Consider the following 10,476-nt stretch of genomic DNA (forward strand, 5'->3'; position numbering starts at 1 on the left):
TTAATATTAATTACTTTTAGGACATTAAAACAGAGAGATGATGGCTGCAGGCGTCTTAGTCAAAAACTTTTTCTCAAAGTGTCCTGTAGCCACCAAGACAGAGATCTCTCTCTATCTCATCCCCTGATGTGGATGAATGGTAGAGTGGGTATTTGTGTGGATGGAGCCAAATACACCATCTCCGAATTAGATGTCCTGCCATTACATTATTGGCATGTTTGCAGCCTCCACAGGAAATTACAAAGAGAAGGCTGCTTCTCCCCTGGCCAAAACAGTGAACTGCTGCTCAGGTGAAACAAGCCCTGGAAGCCTTTTAAGTTGTTATACAGTAGTACTATCAGTGTTTGTTCAAAGCCTAAATTTAATTTATTCAGCTGCAAGAAAATGTTTGAAGAAACTCCAAGAACCATTTTTTTAAATTATTTGTAGCCTTCTGGCCCACTTTATTCATTTACACAATTCTGCTGATTTCCACATACAGTTTACACATAAAATATTTTGTATTCCAAACAACGTGTAACTTATTATATATAAATCTCATCTCGTAGTACTCCACATTATTATTATTTAAGTCCGCCTGCCCTGTTTTAATGCTGAGAGCTTTCTGGCCTGCTTACCAGTTGATGATGTAATCATTCTGGACATTTTCATTGGAGGGATTCCAAACCAGCCAGTTACACTTCTGGTGACGGACCAGCTGGCATGTTAGGGTTTGGTGTTCAGAACAGTGAATGATACGGTGACCTTTGACCCTCTGTCCCAGTATACGAATTATTAAGGCATTCACATACATTTTCAATAGCAAAACTCTATTGCAAATAAAGCAATATGAATTGAATAAATGGTTCATACCTTCCATCCATTATAAATCATAATGGTTTATTTAAATAGTGTGAGTGGATCCAGAATTTAGTATTTCAGATTGTGGACGTAAATTTAGCAAACAATTTTGTCTTTTTAATCAACCGTGTATTTGCTGCCAGTATACAGAGAAGCTGGAAGTTCCACTTTGTTGGGACCTCTTGAAACAGTGTTTAAAACTGTTTTAAAGTATTGTTTATTATTGGACTGCGTGGAGAAGGATTATTTCCAGTGAAATATGAATGTGTTTTCCAAATCGATTTGTCTGGCATGACAAGGAACAACCAATCTCGCGGCGGGCAGTCACGTTTGATTAGCCCCTAAATCTCAGGCGTAACAGGAGGCAGCAGCGGCGGGAAAGGGGAACCGCTGCATGTTTTATAAAACCTGTCAGAGCCTTCGCAGCGGAGAGAGAAAATAAAAGGCGAGGGTGTTTTGAGGGCCGGATGATGAAGACCAGCGCGTGCACTTAGCCGAAAACAGACGTCGCTGGGCTTCTGAGCCTGAGCGGCGGGGTTTAATTCGGCTATAATGAGTCTCGCCCGCCGGCTCCTGACACGGTGTACATCAGAGCCGCGCTGGACATCCATCATCCCCCCGAGTTGCGGTTGGAAACGCGATCGCTCGCGCGTTAGCCGCCGCGCGTTAGCGTCCCCCTGGGCTCAGCCCTCCTCAGCCTCCCTGATTAAGTGCTCTCCTGACGGATGCGTTTTGAGAGCCCCTGACATGCATGCCTCAAACCGAATTGCATGTTACAGCAGCTCAAGGTTAGGGGAATTGATTTCGGCCCTGGGGGGGTGGGTTGGAGGGGGGAGCGTGCATAAATAACGCTTTGACGCTTTGGCAGAAATAACTGTCAATGGCGCTGAAAGATAACACTGGTCCCGCCTCGCCGTTGCGTTGAGGAAATTATCATGGACCGTAATGTGGATTGATGTGGATGGAGGAGAAGGCGCATGGCGTTGAGTGGGGCTTCGGTGCTGGCTGCCGTGGTTACGGTTTCGTGGGCACCTGTGTCTCCCATGGAATTATGAATGATTTCCATTTCTCGCTGCGCATCAACTCCAAATGTAATTTAACGTGTGTGTGTGTGTGTCTGTGTGGGTGTCTGTGCATGCATGCATGCATGTGTGTGCTTGTGCATATGTTCATGTACGTGTGTGTGTGTGTGTGTGTGTGTGTTTCATCCTGGCTGTGCTGCAGAGCTCTCCGGATCTCTTCTGCCCAAAAGATCGGACGAGAGACATCGATGCCATTTACCGTGTGATCCTGGATGCCAAGAGGTTCATCTACATCTCCATCACAGACTACCTGCCGCTGGTCAAGAGGAGCTCACACAGGTCAGCACCCTTCCCTGGGGAACATAGCTACCATTAACCACCTCTTCAGGTCAAACCAGCTCTCATCCTGGACCAGCTGGGTCTGCTGTTTATATTGTTCCTCAACACTTAAGTTGTCAATTACAGGCATGGATTCCACTGGTAACTCACCTCACCTGCTTTGAATCGACTCATTATATTATTAATTATCATAACAATTATTATCATTATATGAAAACATAATGTCATTGTATGACATGACATTATGTTTTCATATAAGCAGTAGACGCTGCAGTTTTCCAAGGCCAGGGTTGGGTGTTCATGTGTTGAGCTGCTCAGCTGGACCACAGTGAAGGATAAATGAGCTCATTCTGGCTCAGACAGACCATCTTGCACAGTCTGAGCAGAACATCCATTACAGCAGCTCTCTGCTTCCTGAAGTAGCTTTAGGGCGTGGAGTAGAGTTAAAATGGGACTCTAAAACTGCACTTTTTGAGCCCCACAGAATATTACCTGATCTGATCTCCTAACCTGATGGTTTTAGACTTAGTGTACTGCCTAAATCAGGAATGTCAAACTCAATCATAGTGAGGGCCATGTAGAAAACTGTGAATGAAGTCAAGTGGCAGACATGTACTACTATTATGGAAAGCGAATTGGGGGGGGGGGGGTGTTGCTATGATACTTCTTGTAAACTTCCAGGTTGGAAGCACTTGTGTGAGACAGGTTTTTTAAATGTACATTGCCTAAAGCCAGTGAGAGTTGAGGGAATCTCCTTTTTCCAATGCTGCGTTGCTACAGAATATAATAAATGTAATATAAATGTCTGCACTTTTTAGGGGGCAGATTTAATTGATTATTTAGATTGATTTGCAGACTGGATCAAAATTTGTGGGGGGGATTGTGTATTGTAGAGGGGACAAAACATTAGTCAGACAACCTTTGCTTATTAGCCTGTGAGCTAGCAAACAAGCTAAAACATTAGTCAAACTGAGCATGATTAATGTGTTATCTGTTGTGAGTGTTATGGAGTTGTGAAGCTGCTCTTGATCCGGTCCAAACTGGTTTGCACCAGCAGGTACTGGTCTCTGATTGACGAGATGCTGCGGGAGGCGCTGATCCTGCGGGGAATCAAGGTGCGGCTGCTGATCAGCTGCTGGAGGCACACCAACCCCCTCACCTTCAACTTCGTCTGGTCCCTCAAGACCCTCTGCATGCAGCTGCCCAACTGCACCCTGGAGGTGGTGAGTGGAGACGAGCTAGCGCACAGCTGAACATACCTGAACACACCTGAGCACACCTGAACACGCCTGGACACACCTGAACATGCCAGACCATACCTGAATGTGCCTTGTCATACCTGAACAAATCTGAACACACCTGATGGCTCCAGAACGCACCTGAACACGGCTGAACACACCTGAACACACCTGAATATGGTCTCAGACCCATCTCTGAAAACAGAACACACCCTAACCCACTACACCCCTGAACATGTTAAGGAACTGCATCAGGCATGCAGTACAGAGCAGTAACTGGGCAGCTCATCTGGTTGGACTTCAAAGAGGGAAAATTGTGACAGGCGGTTGTGCACATTCTGGGGGACACCTCTTCTAATGTTCCCACTCCCACACTGGCCTGCTGACCCTGAAATATTTTCCACAAAAAAATATAGAGTATATCTGTCACACCAAGTCCCCTCCACATTATGAGATGCATTCCAGCACAGTCTTTATTCTGAGTGATCCGTGAGCAAAATATTCATACAGTATTTGCATTCTCCAGGTAATCTCGTCTGGCAGAGATGTATTGACCTGCTTTTCTGTGTTCTGTGTACAGAAATTCTTCAGCCCCAGAGAGTTTAGGAATGGCACTGTGCAAGGAATCAACCACAACAAGTACATGGTGACAGACAGTGCAGTGTATATTGGTAAGGGTTTGCGTGTGTTTGTGTGTGTGTGCGTACGTGCTTGCCTGTGTGTGCATGTTTGTGTGAGTGTCTGCACAGTTGTGTGTTTCCAATGTTTGGTCTTTATCTGCCCATTATTCATTTCTAGATGATATAGTTGATGTGCTTCAGGAAATTGAAAGCCAGTGGTAGGCTGTAATTTGACGTATCTTCATTGTTAGGATGATATGTTTAATTAGTGAATTGACTAACTGTGTAATTCATTGATTGGCTGAGTGGCAAATTGATTGCTTGATTTATTGATTGAGTGACTGTTATGCCAATTGATTAACTGATTGACAGATAGATTGACAGACTGACCAGATGTTGCTTCCCGTTTTTGTCTCAGGGAACTTTGATTGGGTGGGAAACGAGTTTGCATATAACGCGGGGGCGGGGCTAGTCATCAGCCAGACTGAAGATCCGGAGGGGAGGGCTGTCACCATCGTGGGGCAGTTGAAGGCCGCGTTCGAGAGGGACTGGTACTCCCGCTACACCAAGAGCCTCCAGGCCAACAAGGTTCCGGAGTGCAGCAAGAGCCGGGTCAGCCTCCCGCCCCCCCTCAAGACCCGCCCGGAGAGCAGAGAGAGCAAGGAGACCTCCAACGCCTCCCTCTGATCTCACCTTACGCCCGGCCTCGTCTGAAAGTCATGTTCCCTTTAAGCTGTGACCTTTGACCCTGCAGGGCTTGACCGCTGACCTCCTTTAGTTGTTCTGAGACTCGAAGGTGCCTCAGGCTCTGTTCCTTCTGTTTGGGTCACGGATGAGACCTGTGCCAAACCGGACCTTTCCACAGAACACCGAGTCATGGTTCCAGGGCAAAAACCTGGCTTTGGAGTGTATTTCGCGGGTTCACATTGCTGTAGGCTACTTATTGTGAAAGAGGCTTTTTTTTCTATGTAGCGTCAGTTCATTATTCACACGGAGTGCTTTAAACCCATGGGCTCCTCAGCACAGTGATAGATTCTCTCCAAACGTCGGCTTGGAGACTCATTCACGGTCATCACAGAAACCTAAATCAGCAGCACCGTTCCATGAAATACCCACACACATTTCCCTCAGGACAGGGTGAACAGAAAATAAGCATAAGACAGTGATTTTTAAACAACAATACTGCTGCAATATAGCATAGTGTGTATTGTTCTATGGGATATATCTCTAAAAATATTGTAAAAACAGCTTCCAGCATAACAGTCATGGCCTGCCTTTGTTCACATATTTTCTAGGTCCCTGTAGTGCCCACTTTTACACCATTGTAGAATACATTATTGGATGGATAAACATGACAAGGCTTTCCTTGCTTAAAATTTGAGATCTGGTTTATACAAATTCTCTAAAAGCACACTTAGATTAAACGGGTAAAATGACCTTTTGTCATTACATTCATGGCCTTGGAGTTTAATTTCAGTCAAAACTCGCTCCTGAATCTCCTGAATTTGCCTTTTATTGCAGGACAGAGGTGCTACCTTTGTGTTCCCAGCAAAGCATTTATGTCCAATTCAGTCATCGTCAAAACCCCAGTACATTTCAGTCATCAACAAAGGCACAGTCCATTTTAGTCAGCAAAACACCAGGCCATTTCAGTCATCAACAAAGGCTCAGTTCATTTTAGTCAGCAAAACCCCAGGACATTTCAGTCATCAACAAAGGCTCAGTCCATTTTAGTCAGCAAAACTTCAGTCCATTTTAGTCATCACCAAAACATCTGTACATTTCATTCATTGCCACACACTATTACTGTATGGAGCCCTGAGTGTGGTAGTACTGTTAGGTCAGACAATGTATTGCACATGTAAACTGTCAGCCAAAGATAGTGGAGTGATTTTGTGCAGTAAGGAGGTACAGCAATAGCCCTAAAATACCAGAGTTTCATGGGTCACACAAAATGACGACCAATCTCACGCGCACACACATCCAGCTCCTAAAAGCTCAAACATTTCCATTAAAATAATTCCTGGCATTTTGGCATCTGAGATGGTGTACTGAACCTGGTGCATTTTTTTAAATTGAGGCTCTATTGCTATATTTCTAAAATGGAAATGCCATATAAAGGTCTCTACTTTGAGCACTGGCTAAGGAACAGTCAAAATAATGACACTCAAAATAATGTATAATAAGGTCAAATAAGCTTTAAACACTCCAAATAAAAGTAACTGTAAAAGGCGTTAAAGGGATGTGTAATACATTTGCAGTTAGTGTGTGGAATTAATTTGGGGAAGGCAGAGGTTCTATCCCTGACTGTTGGATTCCCGGAGAGGTACTGCTGGGATGGGTAAACTGTGTTTATCTTTCTCCCTCATTTTCAGTTGAAGACCTTGATTTTTCTGAGTGAAACGTGTTTACTGCCAAACCGTTCTTTAAAATATTTCACAAAGTAATGATTTTTAAAATCAAATGTCACATTGCGTACAAATTGATTCTCCATCCCTGTCCCTTATTTTCGAAATATGATTTGGCGCTGGTGGGCGCTTTTGCTTTTATAACGGCAGTAGTTTTGCAGGGTGTTAAAGTGCACGTCTGTTTATCGGGTGATTTATTTTACAATGAAACATAAACAGACTGATCATAAATGCAGGCCTATTAATCTAGATTGCATGAATTGTGCATGGTTTTATTTTTAAAAAACTGTACTCTTACGTAAAGTAACTGCCATGCAAACACCTGTCCGTTTACATAGTATCAACTAAAGACTAGACTAGTTGTACATATACATATATATCACAGAATGAATCAATACAGGGAAGGTAATGTTTGTATTATGAAATCACCACAACAAAATGTCTGCCCATTTCAATCACATCAGACCTAATCTGATATCTGTGCAATGAGAACAGCTAAGTTCTACTAAACTGATGCACAACATATACTACTCTTTCAGAACCTATGTGACAATGTTAAAGAAACACAATGCAAAAAAATTCAGAACTTTGAAATGGTTATACGTGAAAGACCTGTGCTGAGAAATCACCGATTATAGCAGGGAAATCATGGCATTGAACACATTTTTTCTGATGCCTTAATTTTTCTCCTATTAAAGTACTGTTTTCCAGAAAGTGGTTTATATGTTGATATCCCAGAGTTCAGGACAGGACCAGTTCAGTTCAGTTAATTCATTGAAAAATCCTCATTCAAACATTAGGAGCACATTCAGTTCATGAATAGAATGAATTTCTGGAATGGACTAAACTGAAACAGAAGAAAGCTCAAACATTGATAGACACATTGATATTTATCTGTGTTACGTGCAGTCCTATTTGCACCCATATTTAATATATAGCTTTTATGTGATTATGGTAAAAAAAAATTACACTGATTGTACGTTTTCTCTCTTATTGGTTGTTCCGAAAGCCTATGTATTGAAAAGAAAAGAACATTAGGCTTTGTTTCTGGATCTTGTTCTGACCAAAAACTTTTTATTTATTTGTTTTTTACATTTGTATGTGCTTTTTAACATCAGATACAAACTATAATGTTATTTTGTAAACCACATCTTTCTTGAAAGAAAGAATATCTTTTTAAATGACATTCTTAGTACTGGTATTTTCTACATTCGTGTTTTCACATTTTTATATAAAGTAAAACCATGTATTTTTTCCCCCCTCTCACTTTTGTGTTGACCAATATAACCACTAGCTTTCTTTGGAACAAAGTCATTTGCTGTTTCATATTTTATCAGACAAAAATGTGTCTTTTCTTGATCACATGCCTTGGAATGTAGTGTCGTAGCTGCTGATCTGATTACATGCAGGAAATGTATTAATGACAAGCTCTTCCACAGAAGTGCCATGCAGGAGTGGTGTTTCAATATTGAATTGATATTTTATAACTGAAGAACGCTTTGTACAAACATTTTGGTATGTTTCATGCCATTTTAACTGGCCTACTTTTGGGCAGATGGCATTTCTAAGGGTCATCACAGATCATAATTGTTTAATATCATCAGAACTGTCTAAAAGATGTTAGATCAGGGGAAAAATCTTCTCACCCAATCAGTGTAAGTCAGCCATACAAACTTGCTGTCACTTTAAAATGTTAACTTTAGAATATTCTGCAAAGAGCAGTATTTTTTCATATAATAATAATAATAATAATAATAATAATAATAATTCTAGTATATATTCTGTGATACATAGTATAGATTATCTTCCATAACCATATAGGATGTACACAGTAGTTTGACTATTGACACCAAGCCAGTCAAAGTTGTAATAGACTTAAATATTATTGCTGGGTGGTGTTCCTTGACAGCTGGCATATGATCTAATAATGTGGCTCACCAGTGCCACCTTGAGTTGTAACAAAAGCATTGTCCCCAGAATAACTCCAATGTAAGAAATATCACAGAAATTTGCAAAATCATTAGGCTTTCCTTGCCATGTTCAAAGTCAACCATTGAAAGTCAGGCTACTGGAAGTGATGGCGTGCATGTGTGTGTTTTCATTTTATTGGTCCATTTTGTCTGAATAGTAATCATAGCATTCTTCACTTATGTATCAATATGCCTCGGTCCTAACGAGCTCCAAAGTAAATATCTCTGGTCTTCGTAAACTAGCCTTGAACCTTTAAGTATGACTGAGAAACAAATTATTAAAGGTCATGTGACAGAATGTACGATTCCTGTCCAAAGGTAACCCATCATATTACAGCGCTTCCATTGGACTGCTGCCAGATTGTGATCTTTGGATTTTATTGATGTGCCATTTTGGGTCATATGTGTGCTTAATAAATAAGAGCACTGCACATCTGTCCTTTCCAGGGGACAGTGATGGATTTTGTGTACAGAATATAATAGAAATTTTGCTGCTGAGGGTTGTAAGGTTGAGATTACTGGTGTGTGTGTGTCTTGGTTTCAGTGCTCTGGGGCTTGTCACTCCATTGCTTTGTTCTGTTCACTTAATGGTGTCCACTTGCTGGTGGACTGCCCTTACAAAAAAAAATGTAACGTGTCAATAGATGAACCATTGCCCCTTCCATATCTTACATGGCATGTATATATTGTAGAATGCATTGCACAATTGCACATAATATATTGTGCGATATATGCATAACATTTAATATACAAAAGTAGCAAAAGGTATATATACTTTTGCAATATGTGTCACGTTTTGACGTAGAATACAGAATATATGCCTTATATTTGTATTAGAAAGATTTACCTATTTTGACATATATTAAATTTTTAATAGAGGCATAGACTCCCTGAGATGATTTTACACTTGAATGCATTGATTGCTATGCATTTTGAATGCTTAAATATGGTTCTTACTAATTTATCTGTAGCTAACTATCAAACCTGGCATGCTACCTGTTTGCATGGCCTGCCTTTAGCAACTACAACCCTGGCTGAAGCCTTTTTGCAATATAGTGGATTTTAAACTGCAACGCAAAGTAAATTTATTATATAATCTTCTGAATGCTTATTAACTATGTTGATATGTTCACTTTTTACTGGACTCTTAATAAACGAACATTATTTAATGAACATTCAGTTTCTTTATTTCAGAGAGTGGATTCACAAAGTGTTTTTTTATTTCTTTCTTTCTTTTTTTTGTATTTGAGTGTCAAACACCTTGTTTTATCTAAGCCTATGAGGAATGTGGAAAGCCATATCTACAGTCTGGCAGTTATTCTTATTTTCAGCCAGGTGGGACTAGTATGAAATTTCACCATTAAAAAAATATTTTCAATGGAAACTTTGGAGTTTTCTCATGCAACTCAGAGATTTCCTGCAGCACTTGTATCACTAACAAACTATATGCCCAAACAAAGTTTTTTTTTCTTTGTTTTGTTTGGGAAAGTTATAAAAATCTGTTAGGTCACAAACTATAGGGGCCTCAAGAAATTGTGATGTAATTATGCAGGGATGGGGCGGCCTGGGATGGTTTCTTTTCATGGGGCCCAAAATTCCTGGTGGTGCCCCTGGTCACAAACACACCTTTAAAGTGCTTTCCTGTTTAAATAAAGTGCAAGTTTGAACAGGGCCAATTTACATTGTAGCTGGAAAGTTGGTGTTTTGTGATGGTGAATGTTTTTGCAACATAGCTGTTCACCACTACCTTACACAGCCCTACGACCATATTGTAAAAAGATACAATAACATTTTGTGAGTGCATAAAACCTAAAAATGTAAACAGGAATGATTTATTATGATAAGGTAGATAGTGTACAGGTACAGTTTAATAGACTAGGTACAGAATAAAACCTAACACAAAACATAAAATAATGTCTGCCAAAGCATGTGTCCTGAGCTTCAACAGGGAACCTGCAGTGCCACCTACCTGCCATAAGATTATGTTTACATTGTACAGCTTACCTGTGAAAGCAGTGCTCTGATGGTGTGAAATTACT

The 10,476-nt window shown here is 40.8% G+C and overlaps 1 protein-coding gene across 7 annotated transcripts in view; it reads left to right on the plus strand.

Annotated features, from left to right (window-relative positions):
• LOC118217054 (inactive phospholipase D5-like) overlaps positions 1 to 9,610 on the plus strand; it is a 46,571-nt gene extending 36,961 nt beyond the window's left edge. For 5 of the 7 annotated variants that reach the window (XM_035398832.1, XM_035398843.1, XM_035398877.1 and 2 more), the window contains exons 7-10: positions 2,065 to 2,201; positions 3,256 to 3,424; positions 4,020 to 4,110; positions 4,478 to 9,610. In XM_035398832.1, coding sequence (XP_035254723.1) covers positions 2,065 to 2,201; positions 3,256 to 3,424; positions 4,020 to 4,110; positions 4,478 to 4,746 — 666 coding nt within the window. In that variant the 3' untranslated portion in view covers positions 4,747 to 9,610. The remainder of the gene's footprint in view (positions 1 to 2,064; positions 2,202 to 3,255; positions 3,425 to 4,019; positions 4,111 to 4,477) is intronic. The other 2 variants (XM_035398837.1, XM_035398853.1) reach the window with 1 other exon arrangement.
• Positions 9,611 to 10,476: the final 866 nt, after the last annotated feature.

This window comes from Anguilla anguilla, chromosome 2 (genome assembly GCF_013347855.1).
Source record: "Anguilla anguilla isolate fAngAng1 chromosome 2, fAngAng1.pri, whole genome shotgun sequence".
Lineage (NCBI taxonomy): Eukaryota > Metazoa > Chordata > Actinopteri > Anguilliformes > Anguillidae > Anguilla > Anguilla anguilla.